General features: G+C 42.5%; 2 protein-coding genes across 4 annotated transcripts in view; one reads left to right on the forward strand and one right to left on the reverse strand.

Moving 5' to 3' along the window:
* The window catches only part of Acsl5 (acyl-CoA synthetase long chain family member 5), a 44,290-nt gene extending 41,700 nt beyond the window's left edge, over window positions 1-2,590 (forward strand). For both annotated transcript variants that reach the window (XM_021151496.2, XM_021151497.2), the window contains exons 19-22: window positions 161-262; window positions 764-835; window positions 1,319-1,465; window positions 2,329-2,590. In XM_021151496.2, coding sequence (XP_021007155.1) covers window positions 161-262; window positions 764-835; window positions 1,319-1,459 — 315 coding nt within the window. In that variant the 3' untranslated portion in view covers window positions 1,460-1,465; window positions 2,329-2,590. The remainder of the gene's footprint in view (window positions 1-160; window positions 263-763; window positions 836-1,318; window positions 1,466-2,328) is intronic.
* Window positions 2,591-4,290: 1,700 nt separating this feature from the next.
* On the reverse strand, window positions 4,291-22,224 carry Zdhhc6 (zinc finger DHHC-type containing 6). 2 transcript variants are annotated; one of them, XM_021151456.2, is made up of 11 exons: window positions 21,983-22,224; window positions 20,480-20,951; window positions 19,340-19,431; window positions 17,746-17,905; window positions 15,859-16,020; window positions 15,028-15,081; window positions 10,474-10,641; window positions 9,791-9,832; window positions 8,507-8,652; window positions 8,374-8,420; window positions 4,291-4,886 (listed from the first exon to the last, which is right to left on the reverse strand). In XM_021151456.2, the coding sequence occupies exons 2-11, from the start codon at window positions 20,744-20,746 to the stop codon at window positions 4,783-4,785; spliced, it is 1,242 nt and encodes a 413-aa protein (XP_021007115.1). In that variant the 5' UTR covers window positions 20,747-20,951; window positions 21,983-22,224; the 3' UTR covers window positions 4,291-4,782. The 2 variants fall into 2 exon arrangements, with proteins under 2 accessions (XP_021007115.1, XP_021007116.1); XM_021151457.2 differs by lacking the exon at window positions 21,983-22,224 and having other exon boundaries at window positions 17,746-17,815; window positions 19,342-19,431; window positions 20,480-20,526.
* Window positions 22,225-22,244: the final 20 nt, after the last annotated feature.

The following is a 22,244-nucleotide window of genomic DNA, read 5'->3' on the forward strand; positions in this document are numbered from 1 at the left end:
AATGGACTGGCTAGGGATTCGATTCTTAATGACAACTGCTTCTTTTCGAGGAGTCAGGTTTGGATAGAACGTCTTTGCAGTGGAGTGCAGAATGGGACAGGAACTGAGTACCAGAGTAGTCTGAAGGTCTCACCTATCACAATCCACTTCCTTCCCACAGTCGTTCCTGATCGGAGTGGTGGTTCCCGACCCAGATTCACTTCCCTCATTTGCGGCCAAGATCGGGGTAAAGGGATCATTTGAAGAACTGTGCAAAAACCAAGTAAGCATGGCTCAAAATGTTCTCCAAGTAAGCATGACTGAGAATGCTCTCTAAGCAAGCATGGCTGTGAGAGAATGTTGCATGCATATCCTGGCCTGCTGGAGCAGAGGGAAGGCTCTCCCAGCTGGGGCACCTCTGGGTTCTCTGAGCCTCCTCTCTGCAGGGACACTCTTTCTGCTTCTGTGACAGGTAACTGCATTTGGTAAGTTTTATTAGAATGTAGAGTTTAAAACATAGAATGATTTTTTATTAAGCAGTAACATGCTGCATAAGAGAAAATGGAATATAGACTGGAAAATGCCTTTAGACAGAACCTGATAGCCCCTCGGTTTGCCTTTCCATTTCCTTGTTTCCTTTGGGAAATGCAAAGTACATATGCTTCAACATACTTTTTGTATCTCAATTTTATCCAATCTTTCAGGCATTTTGAGTTGGTTCTTGCTTAGCCGTTCATTTAAACCTCTCTTCAGGCATACATGCTGTGATGTTTTTGTGTTTCAGTGTGTAAAGGAAGCCATTTTAGAAGACTTGCAGAAAATTGGGAAAGAGGGTGGCCTGAAATCCTTTGAACAGGTAGGTACTGCTGATACCATTCTGGTCCCTCAAGTACCACTGGAATTTTATGTAAAGCTCCCACTTACACTGGTTTCAAACCTGTAACTCCCAAGGGCACAGATTTTATTTATGTGTTCTTCCCCCCCTCTTTATTATTCATCCACTTACACAAATGTCAAGTATAGCTCAGTTTGTAGAGTGTTTGACTAGCATGCATGGTTTCATTCAGTCTCCAGGGTCACATTACCCCCGATATGGTAGGACAGACATACTTGTGATCTCAGTGATAGGTGGGAGGGGAAGGATCAGAAGTTCAAGATCGACCAAAGCTATATAGCCAAGTTGGAGATCAGCCTGGACAGCAGAAGACCTTATCTCTGAATGCATGAGTCTGTGTCTTTACTGTCCCACTGTACAGCTTCTTTTATAAAGTGAAATAAATTTTGCAGTTTATCACTTTACAGACGAAGTGCCAATCATCAGCATGTGCTCACCTTCTAGGTCAAAAGTATCTTTGTGCATCCAGAGCCGTTCACTATCGAAAATGGACTTCTGACACCGACACTGAAAGCCAAACGAGTAGAGCTTGCCAAGTTCTTCCAGACGCAAATCAAGAGCCTCTATGAGAGCATCGAGGAGTAGCTGAAGGTACTTAACTGATGAGGGCTCCGGGCCTGCCTGCCCACTCTGCTGCCTTGCAGAAGTATGGCCTAAAATCTATCCCATGTTTTGTCTTTTCATCATTCCTGTTGTTTAATCATTATGCCCGTAAACTGCAGCATACAATGTAAGACCCTTGTCCAGAATAAAAGACCCTCCTCTCATCTCAGACTTCTTGGACATTTTAGAACTTAGGGCTGCTTTATTACCATGCTGTTCTTCAGGCCTGTGTTCTGTATCACTTCCTCACGACTGCCGTGCCAGTGCTATCTTCATTACTGATCACCAGTTCTAGTGTCACAGGGTACACCTGTTTTATAAAAACTGTTTGCTAGCAGCTCAGCACTTCCTGAGGCCTCCAATACAGTGGTTACCAACCTTCCTAATGCTGTGACCCTTTAAGAGAGCCCCTCACATTGTGGTGACCCCCAACCATAAAAATTCATTGCTACTTTATAACTAATTTTACTACTGTTATGAATTATAATGTAAAAAAATATTTGAAATATCAGATAACTGATATGTGACCCCAAAGGGGTCGTGACCCATAGGTTGAGAACCATTGGTTTAACAGGTTATAATTCATGTTTTTCAGTTACTCCATGAAACTACTAATTAGAAATTTAACCTACCACCCATACTAATTGTATTTATAAGACAAACTTCTATGTACTTAAGTGTAATCAAAGTTTATGCAATGAAGGAACAAGGTCAAGTATAACAAAGTATAAATTCTCTAGTTAAGACTTCTAAGTTGGGAATATTAAACCACAGCAGATAGGGTCAGAAGGGAATGCTATTTTAAAGTGTTATTTGCAGTGTCAGCTTTTGACATTGTCTGTTCTCTACAGTTTGCTGAGCTGGAAGCTGTGGGGAAAGAAGTGGAAACTATGTCCAGTGAATGAAGCAAGCGCTAAAGTACTGTCCTGAGTTAGGAACAAAGCAATGTGGGCAAGGTCGATGCGATGCCTGCACTACAGGCCTGTCTTCTGTGATGGAAGCTTTGGATCTCTCTCCTTGGCCTTCAGTCCCTGCAGTATTTTACTGTAAGATAGCATGTGGTGCCTCTACTTGTAAATGTCAAATCTTTGAAATAAACTATTACAGATATTATGTTGTGCCTGCAGTCTTGTGAACTGTGATGAGAATTAGCATCAAAAAAGAATCATATGGCCGGGCAGTGGTGGTGCATGCCTTTAATCCTAACATATAGGAGGCAGATGCAGGAGGATCTCTGAGTTCGAGGCCAGCCTGGTCTACAGAGTGAGTTCCAGGACAGCCAGGGCTACACAGAGAAACCCTGTCTCGAAAAAACAAAAACCAAAATCCGAAAAAAAAAAAAAAAAAAAAAAACACCCCCCCAAAAAAAAAAAAAAAAAAAAGAAGAAGAAGAAGAAAGAATCATGTGAACAATCAGCTGGATTTTCAATGTTGTCTGTACGCTAGAATTATTTGATTTGAAAATGATGAGGCACTTCTCTGGGGTGTCTGAGTTACATAGGCTTGTAGCCAGGTGCGGTGACACACACCTACAACTCAGCACTCAGGAGGCCAGGGCAAGAGCACTGCAGGTTTGAGGCTGGGTTACACAATGAGAACTGTGTCAAAATTAAATAACCATTGGTACAAATTTGGGGAATTACTGGGGTAAACAGATAGGAGCAGCTATTCTCACCCTATCTACAGTTCTGAGTACTAGGCCTTTAATCCGGGTCCACATTCTAAATAAGTTTACCTTTCCCCTTTACCACCATTGCTGTATGTTAATCTCTTTCTCCTTTTCTTTTTTTCTACTGAGATAGGGTCTTACTATAAACTTAACTGGCATGGAGCTTTCTATGTAGACCAGGCTGGCCTACAACTTAAGATACCCACCAACCTCTTCCTCTGGAGTGCTCAGATTAAAGGTGTGTGCCACCAGGCGTGGCTGTGGTATTCTAATTTTAACTTGTACTCCTTTCTGGCTACTAACTGGATCAAGAATAGTCACTATTTCCCCATGCCCTGAGCTTATTAGCAAGGCTGAAACAATGTCTGTACTAGAAACAAAGGAAAAGCAGGACTAAGCTCTAGGGCGCATGGTGGTTAGTGCCTTCTCAGCTCTGATTTCCCTCTCTATACGCCCTCTACTCCAGTTGACCTCAATGGCTGCCTCCCTGGTCTTGAAACTTGCCAGGCCGTACCACAGTGTGGATGCTTGCTGCTTTTGTCTAAAATATAGACACTTCCCACAGGCACATGACTTGTCTCATCTGCTTTGTCAACTCAAGAGCATCCTGCCTTCAGAAACAATTGTATCTGACTCATGTTCAGCTGCTGCTCTTACAACAGGGCAACAAAGCCACACCTGCTTCTTGCTGAGCACCCAGGTGCCCATTTCTTACTCCTCTCTAGTGTTGTAGGCTTGGCTGCCCCAGAGGCCTTAATTCCAGGAAAGCAAGAATTAAGGAATGCTCAATCAGCTTACTCAAGTGAGGGAGACTTTCTCCTGCACTTCTGCCGACCTGTTTCGAAAAGCTCACCTGTAAGTTTAGATCCTAGAACTTGCACAAGCTTCAGGCTTTGATATTAAAGTAGACAGAAGCGGTCACTAGTGATTTGCACTAGATGTAAAGCTGTAAAGTCAATCTAGCAGTAACAGGTTCATATACTGAACTGAATGTCTTAAAGCTCATGACTCAACACGACTACACTTGGCAGCAGGGCAATGTTTTCATAAGGACATCAGAGAAACCTTTTTACTCAGACGACAAAATAAACCACCACCACCACCACTACCACCACCACCAAACCAAAAAGCAAACTAAAAACAATGCTTTTTGTGTGAAAACTATAATTTTTACAGAACATCCATTGACCTTTATTGGATTTGACAAAATCTGTATTATTAAAAGTAACCAAATCTGAGTTTATGTTGAATCTGACAAGTTCTACAGTCTCTAGAAGATTATGAAGGAAATGTCAGCGGAGGAAGAAACAGAATAACCACATGCAAGATGCTCCTGTCCAGTGGGGAATTAGACCTGCAGGGGAAGTCAGATGTGCAGCACACAGAAAGGGCAAGTTGCTCACTTGGCTGGAACGGCCTTCCTTCAGTAGGAAGAAGTGGAAAGACGGCAGGAATTCAAAGGCATATGCAGAATGGCTTCTGTTTCAAAATGGTAATAAAAATTTTTGAAGTCATGGCACTAGGGTATCTTTGAGGAAAAGAATACCTTAAGCAGAGTAGGCTCGTTGCATAATTCTCAGGTACTACATGTGGATTTTCAAGTAATGAAGACTTAATGATCTCACTTTAACAGTGGCTATCTGTTCTTCTTCTCCCCCTCTGGGGCTGGATCTGATTCACCATCACAGGGACATTTTTCCACACAGTTTCTAGGAAACCACCCTCTTACTCTTGAAGTACCTGAGGGAGAAAGCGATGGCACAGTGACACAGACGGCAGGACCAGGTGACATTAAGTCCTACTGCTTCCAGTGAGGATTAGTTAAGACTTCCTGCTGTCCCCTCAGTAGCTCTCAGACACAGGCCAGGGCAAGGTTTCCAAATGGTCCTACCAAGCTAGGAAATGGGAAGACTCTAGCTCCTATCCCATCAACTAGGACCGGTGCTAGTGTGGTCTGGACAGTGCCTAACTGGATCTGCGGTCACTAACTATATGGTGATTGTTCTGGCACACCATCACAGTACACTCCAAGGATGACCCTCCTAACGCCTCTCTGCATTTCCCTCTCAGGCCTTTCCTTGTTTTCTTCTTTTTTTGGAGAGAGCTCTGCTATGTAGTTCGGGTTCTGCTGGGAACCTATGATCTTCTGAACACTAGGTCACAGCCATCTGCTCCCTGGCTATGAATTTCTATACCAGAATCACCTAAGCTGTCTTATGGGGTAAACTATGATTAATCCTAAGTATTTTCTTTAAGAACATCTCAGGTTGATCTTTAAAATTTAAACCTTAGCTTTAAAAGGAATTTCCCCTTAAAGGGGTTGTGAATATGACTTGGGGTGGGGTAGGGGATGGGTGAGAGTGGAGGGGAAGGGAAGCTGGATGTATGTAATGTATTTCCTGACTCTACAGTTCCCTACAGTCTCGACCTATCTGCAGCTTGGGCTGTGAGCGAGCTGCTTTTGCATATTAGTTCCATGCTTCAGTTTTCACCGATAGCCAAAAGACGGTTCCTGCCTAGAACATCCATCAGAATTTATTTGATTAATTTTAAAAATCAGCATACAGAGTAATGAGTTTTCTCATAACGGTTCTTCCATCCCGCCCTCATCTTCTTTCTAATCCCCTTCCTAATAACCCGTTTGTTTTCATGTCATAGGTCTGTATCCAAATACCTCTTTTAAAAACTGTTTTATCCTTTCTTGTTTAAACATACCCAAACCACCAGCTAGAATCGACATATGAAAACAGGTTGTAGTGTTTGTCTGAGCCTCATAATGAAATTCAGTTGCATCCATTTTCTTGGAAATAGCATTTAACATTTCTTTATAGATGAATAAAAATTCCACTGTGTGTATGTAATGTATTTCCTCTACCCATTCATCTACTGGTGACTATCTATCTCAGCTGTTTTTTCCTTAGCTACTGTGCATACTTCAGGAATAAATCATTGTGTGCAAGTGTCCCTGTGGTAGGACTGAAGAGTCATTTAAATATATCCTCTGGATTGGCACAGCCTGAGTAATACGGAAGTTCTAGCTGTAGTTTGAGAATCCTCCACATTGTTTGCAGGGGACTGTAGCAGTCTACCATCCCAACAGCAGTGAGCAGGGGCTCCCTGTGCCCAGCACATTTCTTGTAGTTTGTTCTCCTTGCTGGCAGCTGTTTACTTTCTGTGTTTGAATATGACCTGCCAGGTGCTCCTGGCTTTTATGGTTACTGACAAGAGTCTGACACTGTTGACTGAGTTCTTCTCTGACCAAGACTATCTGGGTTCTACATGCATCTCATGTCTGGGTGTCCATTTCTTCCTCTCAAGTTTCTGAAACTTTCTAATTTCATTGACTAAACTGCCTCTGAAATCAGACTCTCTCCTAATTTTAGTCTCTTTTCTTAGGTTTAGTTTCCTGAATGCATTTCAGAGGTTTTGGAAGTTTCCGTCCTGCTGTTTTGTTTTTATGTCTGAGAGTATCACTGCCTTGAGCCCTACGTCCACAACCATGCTCTGCCTGGTCCTGCCGACGCCTGCTTTCTTTCTTTCCACTGATTTTGTTTTTTTTTTTTTTTTTTGGATTGCCTTTCACTTGCAGCATTTCTGTTTGTTTCTTTGTCAGTGTCTTAGTTACTTACTGAATTTTTCCTGCACTTTTAAATTTCTTGCCAAGTGACTGACATCTCCTTACTAATGTTTCCATCAAGGTTCTGAACTGGTTTCCTTGCTGCCCTCACCTGCTCTCCAGTCTTTACTGGACAGTGATCCTTCTAGAATGCAGGACTCCGAAGGCTTTCCCCACCGTGATTTTAGCTATCTCCATAGCTTTCATTTCTGGGACTGAGAAGCTGTGAATTTGGGTAGGTTTCCTCCAGCTGTGGTCTGAGGCTTGCACATTTCTGTGCTCTATGTATCTGTTGAGATGAGTGTGTCCTTTGCCGCTTCCTCTCCCTCTGCTCATTTCTCCTAGTTTCGTTTGATGTGAGTTTTCCTGGCTAGTGTCTTCACTTCAGTAACATGGAAAGACAGCATTGCTGTCATCTGCACATGCAGACTTCAACTGTGCCCCTTACGGGGCCTGAGGCAGCAGCACAGGATTCTGAATGGGGAAAATGTAACTTGTCGTTTTTTAGGTTAAGTGCGGCAGTAAGTAGGGAAACAAGAGGGAATGGGCAGGAAGGCGAGGATGAGCAAAGCAGGAATCAAAGTGCTTGCTTTAGAGGGAAGAGAAGTCAGACATCGAGGAGGAAGGAAACATCAGGCAAGACCCTGCTGAGAGACATAGCCCAACAATGAAGCACAGAAGCTGAGATCAAACTAAAGAGAAAATAGTGAAAATAGGTAAGGTGGAAACAAGGCATTGGCCAACAGTTCTTCCTAGCTGTCTTTTGTAGCAGTCTGCAGGTAGGGCTGCTAGTCTCAAATTTCAAAAAAATTCAGTGATCTCTTCATGATGAGAGGCATTTCTGTGGAAAAGCTCACTTCCTGTTGGAATTCCCAGGTCTTAGACCACTCCCCTGTGCTCCACGTCAAACACAACTTTGGTTTTTGAAGCTTTTTTTTTTTTTTTTTCCCAGTGCAAGGCTTTCTGTGATGAGGTTCCAAGCAATTGTGGATTTCTTTTTCTTGACAGACATGCCTGCCAGAAGACATGTGGCTCACAATGCAGTGGCAGAGCTCGCCTCTCCCTTAGGAACTCTGGGTGCCCATGAAGAATTGCAGCTTCTCAGTTTATAAGCCATACCTCTGTCTCCGCAGTCTGATATACTCTAGGGCTCTCTCTCTCTCCACAGACTGCATGTCCCACAGCCTGGTCATTCCTCTCACAGTACCCATGTCCAGAAGGGAATAGCACCGTCATGGAAGCTGCTGGCCAGGCCCCGCATGCACAGCACCATGCAGTCAGATGCTGGCCTGAACCTGACCTTAGCCTTCCTCCAGATATTTCTCTTCTAGGAAGAGAGTCTGATGTTTTTATCTTGACCTTGTCTTTGACTGGGTTGTGTCCAGGTGGCTTCTAATCTGCCATATTATACACAGATGCCTATGGGAACTGTGTAAGTATCTGTTATATAGTCAAGTAAAGACTTAGATGATAGCTATCATCAAAACCTGATAGATGTAAGAGCTGCAGAGACATATGTAAGATATGCATCCTTGTATGTCTACACAGTCCCTAATACATTTTACATGTGACTATGCATGATACTTTAAACATACCCTTCCACTTCCATACCTTCTATGAAGGAATCATCAAGAATTTTGTCTCCATACAACCAGTATCTGAAATATTTAAAAGGTTAAATTAAATATTTTTGAAGTTAATGCCACTTTTCCTATTGAACAGATGGGACAGCCCCATCTCTTACCGCAGTCCTCTTGTTGCTAAGATGAACTCTCCTTTCTGCAGCCGGATCCGAGGCTCCTCAGTGCAGGGGCTTGTAAAGAAGGTTCTCACTCCTCTATTCAAAGGGCAGCAGGCACCATTGTAGTCTTCTATGACTTTATAGCGAACCTGCCGTCAGTGGTCAGAAAAATAAGCTCAGTAGTTACCATATCTGAGTTCTTTCAAGCTTGAATAAAAAAATTAAGTTTAGCTGGGCGTGGTGGCGCTCGCCTTTAATCCCAGCACTCGGGAGGCAGAGGCAGGTGGATTTCTGAGTTCGAGGCCAGCCTGGTCTACAAAGTGAGTTCCAGGACAGCCAGGGCTACACAGGGAAACCCTGTCTCGAAAAACCAAAAAAAAAAAAAACCCCAAAAAAAAAAAAAAAAAACCAAAAAAAAAATTAAGTTTAGATCCAAACTATCCAGTGATAAGACATCTTTCCCCCCAATTTCTCATCAGGGAAGGATATTTCTTGTTTTCAGGCTTCTCTGATCCACCATTTCAAGCACACATCTGCTACGAATATGATCTGTGTTCGGGAGAACTTTCTGTAACGATGGAAGTCTCTGCATGTCTCATTCTGGTCTTAAATGGGTTGCTAACTAGACACCTGCGGCTACAGGGTGCTTAGTGTGGCCAGTATAAACAGGACCTTAATTTTTATTGTATTTATTTTTTAATTAAGACCCCCTTAGGGCACAGATGGCATCATCACTAGCTAACAGTGTGGTTATAAATGTGGTTTCATCAGCTGACTAAAGGTATTTTTCTAGGTCAGCAGTATACACTGACTAAATGACTTAGGAACTTCTAGCTTAAAGCATTTCAAAGAAAACAAGTCAACAGTATCAGCTGGGCGTGGCGCCACAATTCTCAGCTGGGCGTGGCGCCACAATTCTCAGCTGGGCGTGGCGCCACAATTCTCAGCTGGGCGTGGCGCCACGTGTCTCTGCTCCCAGCACTTTGATTCAGAGGCAGAGGAAGGTGAGTCTCTGAGTTTGAGACCATCATGGATACAAAGTGAGACAGTCTGAAAAAAAGTGAATTGCATTGTATTTCAACAAATATAAAGGAAACAATGATCCCTGGCGCCCACATGGTAGGAGATGCCCACAACACTCCCTGTGCTGCACATGCATGCACAATAAATAATAAATGTGAGAGAAAGGAAGATTATTTAATAAAAGCCACTGTTTCAAGCTATGCCGAAACGCAGTGCCCAACTAGAGAAAACAGGAATCAGTGCCATTGCAAATAAGCTACTTACACTTCTGACTCTCTTGTCCGCTTTTTGCTTCAACTGTTCTATCTGTTTGGAAGACATAGAAGGAGAGAGAGTAAGTATCCTGTGTCAGGACTGAACAGGCTCTCCCCTTCCATCAGAGTGTTTAAGGTATCCCGAGCCCCAGCTTCTGGCACTGGTTAGTTGAGCCACAGTTTGGGATGGAGCCTTCTCAGAATCTGATCTCTGAAGTCTTCACCTCTGTGCACTCTTGGGGTGCTCACAAGGGATCAGAGCTAGGGATGCACAGTGATTCTCTAATGGACAAACTAGAAAACTCATTCATTATTAATGAGTCTCCCCTTTAGTCAGAACCTACTAATAGAATTGTATTAGACACATCGGGGGAAATACCGGCTTGCACCCGGCCTGCAGGAACAACTGAGGGGCAGACATGAGTGCTGAGGTCGAGCAAGGTGTTCATGCACGACAGAGGTAGTTAAAGGTCAGATTTTTTTTTTTGGGACTTCATGACAGCAGTCTAGACCGTTCAGGAAAGAGCTTAATAAAGGAGATGCTAAGAATCCCTATGGATATTACACTCATTTTGACATATGGAAAACTCAAGCACTACATACAATATGACTACAAACTCTCGGGAACTAGTGGGAGTTAACAAGGTAACCACAACGGAGAGAGAGGAAGGCCTTTGCGATGGAACTACTCACTGTAAGGCTGTACTGGTCACAGCCCTCTCGTATTGGCCACTCAAGTCCATCTCCTTCAGGGACTCCCGACCATGTAAACACCTGTTTAAAGTTCTTCCACTTACTTCCCATATCATAAGGAAAAATGAAGACTTCATCCAGTTGGTAATACTGAATGCGATCTTTAGCCTGCGGAACACAAAGGGGTAAAGTGGCAGCTGCTTCTACCTGCATGGCTTTTGCTAATACATTATTGAGAATACCAACTTTTGAAATCTGTATTACTCATAAAAATACTTTGTTATTGCTGGGCTAATAGGAGTGTTGTCAGAGAATATAATTTTATCACAGTAGAGGGATTTAACTGAGAATACTAACCTTGTTTGTGATATCCCAGAGCACCTGACAGCGTATATCTTAGGAACAAGCATTCCAAAGGTTTATAAAAGACTTAGCTAACTGTATCCTGTGCAGAAAGCCCTCAATGCTTATGGTTGCTTCACAGCACAGGAGAGTATAGGTAAGAAGGGAGGCTGTTAATAGACTCAGGAGAAGGTATGGCTTATAGAGCCAATGGCCAGGAAGTTAATAGGGAGGCACTATTTTACAATGAACATTTTGCAAACTTTGTGAAGGAGTTTCATGTGTTTTGTTTCATCACACACACACACACACACACACACACACACACACACACACACACACACACACACACACTGTATCTTCAATTATAGGTCATATTCCAATGGCACAGCTTATATTCTAGGCATTTAAATGGATAGTTCTCTCTGGACATTAACTTTGAATTTCTTAAATTCTACTGCCATCTAGTGGTACAAACATGCATTATTTAATTTGAAAGCAAGTTCAACATTAGTGTCTGGTAATCTTAAATATTTTTGGAGAATTTTATTTCCTTATTTGAAGTTCTGTCTGTGATAAAGTGCTAGTTTTAATAATTTCTAGATTAACATGGTCTTATACAGGGCCATGATCTTTAGCAAAACAAAACAAGCAAAGAAAAACCTCTAATGTCAGCATATTTATTATGCTTACCAGAAATGGTATTATGAAATATGTTTATTAAGGGACAGAATTTTATGCAAAAATTTCTTGTAGTTATTTCTAAAGTAATATGTGTGTTACCTATTTATTAAAAGAACTGTTAAACTTCAACATGGTGTGCCCCACTCGCAAGGCTGCGATGGGTGCACTCTGCACAGGCCCAGCGCAGGGCTGCTGTTTGCTACTGATGTGATTCTCAGGTTGACCATCACTATACACGTCCATATTTGGCGTGGGGTGAGTAGACACCGGGAAACCCTCACTGCCTATAGTCTGGGGTGATTACTTCCTGGACATTAGCTCACTCTACTGGGCAAATTTCCTGCAGATCGACATGAAGATAAACGTTCTTGAGATAATGCCTTTTAGATGAATTCATGACTTTATGAATTTACTAATTTAAGTAGTTTTAGGAAGATGGCCTGATTTAAATACATTTGCTAAGTTAGGGTAGTTGACAGTTTAAAGTTAGAATCAAGAAGAGGGTGTGACTGCAAGATCCGAATGAGGCAGAGAAAGGAGTGCAGTGAGCATGTGCATTGTAGTAGCAAGAAAAATAGGCTCGGGACAAGTTAATGACTAAAGAAAACATTTCTTCTAGGTTGGTCCTGAGTTCCATGATCAGTGATCTAGGGGTGTGGTAACAGGTTTCCTATGTGCACCATGAAAAGAAGGTTATGAGTAAGAGTAAAGTTCTATTATAAGAACAGATTAATCAGGTTAGCTGATCAAGACTTCAAAAATAAGGTGTAAGACAAATGACCTGTTCCTTAGTAAATATAGAGCACCACCTGTCTTCAGCCAAGCATAGGGAAAAGCTTGCTACTATAGACTTGCCTTGTCTAAACAATGTTAATTAATGACAAAAGAATTATTGCTGTGGGGTTGTAAGGAACTTGTGGAGAGAAACACAGATACTTGTGGCTATGAGGTCATTTCCTTCTTACGTAGGAAACTTTGTCCTTGGGGATGTAAATTGACTGAAGGGAAAGCTAGAGCTGCTGGGGGCTTGCTCCAGCCAGCAACCGTGTGTGTGTGTGTGTGTGTGTGTGTGTGTGTGTGTGTGTTTATGTTATGTCCAATGCTTGGAGCCAGTTTGTTGGAGTGAATGTGTGAATGTATGTGTCTGTCTGCCTGTCTGTCTGTCCATCTGTATGAAGTTGCTAGAGCCTGCTTTTGCGTCATCCACTGTGTGGGTGTCTATAATTTTCCCCTTTTCTCTAATCATTGGCTGCCCCTCCCCCATCTGAACTGCCAGCTGCTTCCAGCACTGACTCCTGTCAGTCGCTTCACCATTCTGTCTTCCTCAGATTGTGGTGTCAAGGTTGCTCTTCAACAATACAAATTTACTGAATTTTATACATCCACCTTCACCTGAATAATAGAGAGTAATTCCCCCCTCCCTGCCCCTCCTTTTTTTTTTTTTTTTATAAATGAAGATTCAGGTGCTAGAAGTACTGCTTAGCGCTAAAGCATATGCTTGGCTAAATGATCAGACTCTTCAAGATGGATTGAATATCAAAAATCAAAACATAAGCTACTTTATATGAAAAAAAAAAAAGGTAAAGATGGCAGTAGTTTACAAAAATCATGAAGACATGTGTTTGCCTAGAGCAGCACTCAATAAATATTATCAATACCACACACTAAAATCGAACACAGGCACACGGCATTCTTATGGGAAAGGCAGCAAATAGTACTTAGCCAAGCTCAGACAGTAAATAAGGTTCCTTGGAAGAAATAATACCTGAACTTCATCTTGAGGGGCAAAAATAAATAAATAAATATATAAATAAATAAATTCAGGAAAGAAATTAAGGTAGAGGAAAAACATGGAAAAGATGTAGACGTATAAATGTGTAAGCTCTGAGAGTGAGATGGGGCAGTGGGGAGAGAGGCTGGTGAAGGAAACAGGGACATTGTGAATAGGGGCCATTGTAAACGGGCACTGTAAATGGGGACACAGTAAACAGCAGCCTCATAATGCATGAGCTATGGAAGCTGAACTGTACCCAGGGTTCAGCAAGGACACACTTTTCATAATGGTCCTGACAGTTGCAATGTGGGTAAACTACCAGGAGCCGAGAAGGCAGTGACACAACACTGTGTAAGTTGTCACACTGTGTGCAGATGCAACTTCTGTGTTCACAGACTCCACCAATAGATCTATGACCAAGATATCTATGACCCCAGAACAGTGGAGGTTGAGGCAGGGCTGGGCTGGAGGGAAACCACAGCTCAAAAATACAATAAACAAATGCTGCATGTCCACAGAACATGTACATATTTTTTCTTATCTTTATTCCCTAAACAACAAGTATTGACTACTTAGATCATGCACGAGGCAGGGTTCTCGAGAGGAGCAGAGCTGGACTATGAGGTGGCTGTGGTTTCAAAGGGAAAGTCAGAATAGCACTGTGACAGGTAAACAACTGAAGGTGTCTGCGTCCAGATGAAGGAACGTCAGGCTTTCAAGTGAAAATGAGAATTATGGAAAACTTATATTCAATTTTATGATTCTGACAGCTTACTCAGATTCGAAGAGACTCCCATTTTAATATAAAAGTTATATATGTTGCTTATAAGTAATTAAATATAAATGCTATGAATTTAAATATAAAAGAATACAAAAAGGTAACTGACAGAGATGTTCCCTGTTGGCCTGGGGTAAGGCTCAGTGACAGACCTGCTAAGCAAACATGAGATTCTGAGTCTCAGCTACAGCCCTGGGATGTGTGGGAGGCAATCACTTGTCAAGTTTTAATGTAAAATCAATACCTATTATAGTCTAAAATGTCCAGACTTTCCCACTTACTTATGTGTATGAAGCTGGTCTTTCCACATAAATGTCAACCAAAGTAATAAGTCTCAACAGATTGAATGCAGAAGTAGGTGTGACATTCTAACTGTCTTCTGTTAAATCAGATTAAAAGAGATTTGAAAATCTATAAAATGAGGACACTTGTCCTATTTAGCTATCAAAAATAATTATTTTTTACAAAATGTTACCTTAGCATAATGGATTGTCCTTAATTTTTTTTATTTTACAGTTTTTTTCACTTAGGAAATATGGCAACTGTGAGCACAGCATATACACAAGCTCATTAATGAACTTGGCACTTGGGGGAATATAAATAAAACGACTCAGAGTACAGGGTTTGGGAACTGCTGCTCTAAGTTAAAGTGCACAGACTGGATTGGGTGTGGAGGACTAAACGTGTCCTAAGATGCCAGACTTCCGCTCTACTATTGTTTTGCCCATGCAAACACCAACCACACCTGGCCCTGCTTGGCTTTCAAGAATAGATAAACCAAAGAATTTTGACAAGGTGGCTGCCACAGGCCTGAATTGACATCTCCATGTCTCTGGCTCTCTGCTGTGGTGGAGGAAGGCCCCATGCTCTCCTTGCTCACTTTGCATGTGACATGCCAGTGACTCAGGGTCACATCCCAGCATCAGTAAGTTAGCGAGTCAGAACTTTATATTGAAGGAACAATTTTTAAATTTACCTTTTCTTCAATCCATGATTCAATAGAAGTTTTGTTTCTGAGAATGATTTTTATCTAGAAATGAAATGATAGTGAAGTTTTACAATGTTACTTTGGTTTACTTCAGATCATTATCATCCTAACTTCAAGACAGCTTTTCTGTTCTACCTCACAGATGAAGCCACCAAAGATGGCAGAGGCTAAGCAGCAGTCAGTGTGCAGCCCCTCTTAACTAATGCACTACAGTGCCTCTATGCCAAACTCACCGTGCCCAACCGAAGCACAGCTGAGTCCCAGTGACACAGAAAGGAGTAACTCTGGTTACGCCTGCCTTACTTTCTTGGCTATGACTAAGTCCATGTATGAAAAATGGTACATCAAGATCTTAATTTCTTTAAAATTAATGTCCTTAATTATAAGAATTAGGAAAAAAATCCAATCTAAGTATATTCCCTCAGGAGCTCATTTTCATTAATATTCATATGAGCACACAAATGAGTGACCACAGGTGAGTCACTTACCCTTTTCAACAGACACTCATTATCTGTAAGGAAGAGGACAGCACCCTTCTGTCAAGCCCTTTTGGGGTGATTTGAAGATCATGTAGGGTGAGAGCACCTTTCTCAACTATAAAGACTTCAATCAGGGTGTATGTCTTTATACAGTGGCTACAAGTTCTGGCAAATTTACTTCAAAATTATCTGCTGTATATAGGTGGTAAACTAACTGCCTATAGCTAAGCAAAAGTACTCTCTCCCTCATACTCAATCTTTACATCCAGGTTTACCTCTTTCTTTGCAATCAGGTCCAATAACATGGCAACTTTCAGACGGAGGTGGGTAAGAACTTTACCTGTATGAAAAACAGCATCCCAACAGCTATGGTTGTTCCCAAAGCTAATCCCAAGGCAAACAAGGTGGCAGCAAATGCAGCCAATCCGAAGGGAACAATTGGAGGTGGATCTCTCCTGGCTGCACTCATGTCAATCTTGACTGTGTTCCACCCAAAGGAGAGCTGCAAGCAGTAACAATGCATGTGTGAGACTTGTGTTGAGACTTACAACAATCAGAGCTAGCGAGATGACTCAGTGGATCATGCACTTGTTGTATAAGTATGGAGACTGAGTTTGGCTCTCCAGCACTCACATCAATGTTCCAAGGGTATAGTGGCTCTCCTACCCTTCCAGAGTCTGGAAGGCCAACATAGAGAATTCCCAGGGAAAGGTGGCTAGCCACTCTGAGATAAGATCTTATAGTAATCTTACAATAAATCTTATCTCCACTAAGTTCAATGGAGAGATTCTGCCTCAATGGAAAAACTAGGGAGCCATTAAGAAAGATTCCTGATACCAGCCCTGGACTTCCACATCCATTCACTCACCCCTTCCCACATGCACCCACACATGTGAACATGCATGCACACAGGCACACTACCCATGGAAAATAACTTCAACAAAAAACTAACCCACCAAGACTAAAACCATAAAAATCATGATTTGTTGCCAAGGCAACAGCAGTCTTCAATGAACACTTGGCTCTTACTGACATGCCCAGTGTCTTTTTCTTTTTGAAGTATGAGGAATCAAACCTAGGGCCTCTCACACACTGGACCAGAGATCTAACACTGAGCTGTAGACATCTACAGCTCCACCATTTGTTATTCAATTTAGGTTTGGTCATTTCCTCAGAAGAGTCAGTTTGACTCAGCAAACAGGAATAGTCATAAACAACAAGGGGACACTTTCCTCCACTGTCTCCTTGCTACTGTAAATTTACAGTATTCTCCACAGCAACAGATACAGCATGTTCCATAAGCAGTGTTCAAGAGCTGGCAAAAGGCTGGTTAAATAGGCCCTGCAGGTGTGTACTGCCTGGCCTGTATCACGTTCTAAAACAGTGGCTCTTAACCAGTGGGTTTTGAACCCTTTGGAGGTCACATATCAGATATCCTACAAATGAGATATTTACATAAAAAATTTATAAAAGTAGCAAAATTATAATTTACGACGTAGCAACAAAGTAATTTTATGGTTGTGGGTCCACAAAACATAGAAACATAGAACTTAGTTGTTAGCATTAAATCTAGAGAGCTCAGATAAAAAGTGAGATTCCTAAGCACTGGAATATTAGCACTGCCATGCTAGGACTGACTGAAAACTACAAACTGGCTGAAAACATATGGATCGACCCCTCTGTGAAGGACATGTACTGTCCAGTGTTTTGTACACCTCCTGGGCCTGAGCCCCTCTTTTACTTTTTTTATGTGTACGACCTTTGAACTTTATCTCATGCTTAGTGTCCAAAAGTTGACTCAAAAGTGTTTCTGGTTTGATGTGTTATTTTTACGAGTGTGCTCACTCCGTGGACCAAATGAGGAAAGGAATGTCAATCTGCTACAGACACTGAATGGAACTAGCTGGAAAGTACCAGTGTCTCTTTCTTCTGGTTCTTTCTGCTCTCTAGACTTACCACAACCACTAAGTGAGAAATGTAATAAACCATGGATAAGGGAAATCAATTAGCATAAATTTCAACCAGAGCATAAAAGGTGAGTTTTCAGAATAAAATAATCTGTCCTTATTTTCAAGATTAAGGGCTTTTTAAAACTGATAGACAGACAGCAAGCAAAGCTCCTGTACAAGTTAAGTCCCAACAGTGTTATCTCCAAAGGGACCCTGTCAATGACCTTGATAAGGTCACTCCATGAGCAGAAATGGGAGTGTGCCATGGTCTCACCCACCCGATTATAAAGCTGTGTGTACATTGTCATCACGAAGATGAAAGCAGCATGCGTGCAGCCCAGAGGGGCCAACAGGAGGAAGAGCGTGAACGAGGCGTGGTTCTGGTGACCACAGCAGTTGTTGATCCAGGGGCAGTGGTGGTCCATCTTCATTACACACCTATTAAGAAATATGTGGATGAAGCAGAAAACAGAAAATCTGGTCCACTTTGGTTCTAGTTTTCAAAAGATCAAGCAAATAGGAATCCGATACGTGTAGGAGCCACAGGGGAATTAATTCTCATAAAGTAGTCACATCTTTATGACCTTTTGAGGTTATAGATGGTGACTTCTTTAAAATTCTAAATAGCGTAAGAGTAAGCTGACATTACAACAGCTTCCAAAGCAAACAAGTCTGCTGCAAATAAAATTTGCATAAAGAAGCGGGGCAGCTCCACAAGTCTCAGTAGAAAGGAGGAAGCGCTTGGCTGTCAGTCCTCAGGCTCAGCAGACTGACATAGAGTCCACACACGTCTCCAGAGAATCATAAAGCTCTCCAATCACAACTGCAACTTCTCTCCTTTCTCACAGTACACGTCAGAACCGGAGTCTCTGGCCCACAGCAGCCTCAGCACGTGAGGTGGTATGGGAGGCGGCCTCACAGTAGGCACTGCTGTGTCTCTGCTAGAGAAAAAGGTCCTACCAACAAACCAGACTGTAGTTTAGATTTTCTAAATGTCATATTAATCGACAGGTGTTGCTGATAGCTAGGTCCTGGCATATTTTGCATTTTTATAGTGATTCAGTCTTCCTCCCATTGAAATCTTGGTAACATGTATGAATGAATCTGAGAAAAACCAGTCTAATTCAGACTCAAAATAATTCTGAAGCTAGTCAACATCACAATCAATGAACTCAATTAATCCTGACACAGCAAAGGAGAAAAACTAAAATGATAACTTTTAATTTGCTTTTGTGGGGCAAGAAGCAAAAGGTCTGTTTTTCTAGAAAAAAAAAAATCTCTTCCTTCTACTAAAAGAATGAAATTATTTATGTTGATATTTAAATGCAAACCGATCTTCCAGACAAGTATTTGATAATATCTCTGACAAGGTGAATGCCTTGCTGTGCTGGTTAGTTTTTGTTAACTTGACCCAAACCTACACATACTGGGAGGAGGGGTTCCCAAGAGGAATGCCTCCATCAGACCGGACTGTGGGAATTATCTAGGCATCATTTCTTGGCTGTCGATCGACATGGAAGGGGCCCAGCCCACCGAGGGCAATAGCAGTTACAACTAGGTAGGCCTGGGCTGCCTTAAAAAAAAAAAAAAAAGGTAGCTGAATAAGCAAGGAAGAGCAAGTCACTAGACAGCACTCCTCAGTTTCTGGTTCAAGCTCTTGCCTTGGCTTTCCTTGACAATGACTGTAACCTGAAGCCAAATAAACTCTTTCCTCTCCCAACATGGCTTTGGTCGGTGTTTCATCCCAGCAACAGAGAAGTAAAGTAGGACAGTTTTAGGGAACAGAAATGGATTCTACTGTCACAAAAGGAAATACAACAAAAAGAGGAGAAACCAAGTGGATCAGGCCCAGTAAACAGAAAAGTCACGCACCTGTTACACTTTCTGCAATGATGTGAGCGTGGCGCCTTGTACGCTTGGCAGACTTTACAATACTGGAGATACATGCTATCCTGAGACTTTTCCTTGATAGAAAAGGAGGCATGTCAGTTACTTGATCCTAAACGGTAGCAAGTTGGGCTTTATGAAGGAAGGCCCTAGAGTGCTTTATATTTCTGTTATGGATGAAGGGGAAGGGAGCCATTAACTTGCATTTTCAATGCCTGCATTTGCGCTAATATATTTTAAGTGATAAACTGTAAGGACGGCTTCATTCTACAGATTTCTCAGAGATTATTTTTCTTTTCTTCTCTACACAACCCGAATCCAGTGTCAACTGGTTCTACGAAAGGAGACTTAGGTCCTCTCACTCTTAGTGGGAGCTGCTTTAGATAACCTGACCAGGACTCCACAGTGAAGTAAGAGGTGACACTTTCTGAAATTTCCCCCTCCTACAATTACTGCCCTTGTCACCTTTTCTCTTTGGGTCATTTCAGGAACTCCCTAACTGGTCGTTTTCTCTCATTTAAATCTCTGTATTATCAAAATATTGTTCCTATACTGCCCTCTGCCAGGGCTTTGCCTAAAACATCTAGACATCCCTGTGGTACAAAACAGCTCCCATGGATTCTGAGCTAGGTTTTTGATCTTACCCCCCCAGTTTTTTTTTGTGGGTTTTTTTTTTTTTTTTTTTTTTTTTTTTATTTTGCAGTTACACAAGGCTCTTCAGTTTCTGGATATGTTTTCCAACATGTTCTCAGCCTGAGGCGCTGTCCTCCCTTTCTTCTTCTCTGGAAACTTGCTATATTGACCAGGTGAGCCTAGCTCACAAGATGACATGTCCCTGCCTCCTCAGTGTGGAGATTAACGTACGGACTACCACATACATCCTTTAAACACCACCACCACCAAAGCCCCAAAGAACAAGTCTTCAGTTGCTTTGGAAATAGCTAACACAGATCCTTATTTTCAAATAGACACAAGTTCCACGCATAAGTAGTCTTTGGTCACTGGAGTGTCACCAGTGTCACCTAGGACAGAGGCTGATTAGGTAAAAAGCAAAACGTTATCATAATGGCAAACTAAACATAAAACATTATGCAAAGGTCATTGTCAAATGGATCTTTTTCTTACCGGTTTCCACCCCCGAGGGACGAAGCCAGGACCAGCAAACATGGCATTGAAGTAATTATAAAGAATCATGACGGTCCAATTTATCAACATGATGAAGTTCACGCTTCCTCCAGTTGTATGTAAGGGCCAATACCACAAGACAGAGTCAATCATGGCCATTGTGGAACATATTGCTATAACACCCAGGGCTATGATGGGACCCCAATGACACAGTCTCCTTAAGTCTTGAAGATTTTCAAACTTGATCACTGAGCAGAATATGCCCATCTTGGTGAAGAATGACTCCTTTCTTCTAAAGAACTAGAGATCTCCTTTTCCTGTGCACACATTTCTGTGTGCAACAAGTCCATGTGTGTGCCTGAGCTGTCATGCCTTTGGCTGAAGGGTCACTGAGGTGGGGTATGTCATTTTCACTTGTGGCCTCCAGAACTCTGTATCTCACAGAAGAATCTAGGTTGGTTTGAAACACAGCCTAAAGAAAACAAGATAGGAAAAACTCCGTTTAGAAAGTCCATATGCCATTTATTTAATATTTAACTCCAAGAAGCACTTGAATCAGCACCTCGAAAGCACACTAGTGTGGAGTTCACCTCTTATCGAGAACAAAAATAATTACTTTGGACCTATCCAGAATACAGTCCGAACTTGAAGTGCACGGAAAACCGGACACATTAAAGTTTTCCTCCTCTGTTCAAAGTGCCAGAAAAGGATCGACTACTCCTAGCTTAGTGGATCGTTAGAGAGAACAAAGACTTAGGGAGCTGAGAAGCAGGGTCTTATCTAATTATCACTTATCTAATTCTCCCTAGAACAGAAACTGGCTTAGAGAGACTGTGATTATATCGACCGACCAAGGTCACAAGTAACAGCTAAGTCCAGAATAGAAGCCAAGGCACCAAACTTCTTTTTTTAGGACGTTCTAAACTGCCTCCCAAAGAGTTGTGAATTAACCGTGACATGCTCTACGCATATAATACTTTGTGTATTAATAACTGGGCACTTGTTCTCCCAAGCGCCAACATTAGCAATCGATCGGGGTTAAAGGTACAGGAAGAGGGATGGGATTAAAACAAGAAGGCCGCATGTGTGTGTGCGAAAAATCCCAACTGAAGCAGTGCAGGAGAACGAGCACAGAGCAGATTTAAGGGGGAAAAAAAAATTAATTCCCTCCGGGGCCGAGGGAGGGAGAGGGGAAGAAGGCACGCACGGGGAATAGTTGTAGACCTGAGTTCTGAATGGAGTGAAATGAGCCGGGAAAAGACCTATGACACATGGGTATGACATATGCGTAACGGATTCCCACGGAGCAGATGCGCCAGCCCGGTCGGTGCCTGCCTCAGTTTCCCGCCCATGTAGTGGTGCGGGATGCTTTGGGATCTTCACTCACGGGACAAACGTCTTATTAAGCGAGGGCTGGACTCGATATTTTGGAGATGCTGGCCCGACTAGGTCGAGGCGAAGACCGCCTCACAAGCGGGTTGCACCCCCTGCGGTGACTCCCACCTCAGTCTGGTCTCCGGTGCCCGCTCCACGGCCATCTCATTTCCGGGACGGCCGGGGCTCAGCGGAACAGATTTTCTCCTTCTTAGAGCTCTGTCATGAGCGCTTCAGTCCTGAGCAAGCCGAATGCGAACCCTGACGGCGAGACCTGCGCGAGGAACTCGGACCCGCGCGTCTCTGGTTCACGCGGCCGCCGTGAGCCTCCCGCTCGGGTCCTCGGCGCAAGCTCCGCCACAGCCACTTCCGGTAGGTGCGCAGTGTCAAT

This window comes from Mus caroli, chromosome 19, assembly GCF_900094665.2.
Source record: "Mus caroli chromosome 19, CAROLI_EIJ_v1.1, whole genome shotgun sequence".
In the NCBI taxonomy this organism is placed as follows: domain Eukaryota; kingdom Metazoa; phylum Chordata; class Mammalia; order Rodentia; family Muridae; genus Mus; species Mus caroli.

Coding starts and splice junctions, on each gene's coding strand:
- Zdhhc6 (XM_021151456.2), bottom strand. CDS start 20,746: ATGGGCATATTCTGCTCAGTGATCAAGTTTGAAAATCTTCAAGACTTA. Junction 15,082..15,858: donor GGATGCTGTTTTTCATACAG/GTAAAGTTCTTA, acceptor TTTCATTTCTAG/ATAAAAATCATTCTCAGAAA. Junction 10,642..15,027: donor AATCATGGATTGAAGAAAAG/GTAAATTTAAAA, acceptor TGTGTTCCGCAG/GCTAAAGATCGCATTCAGTA.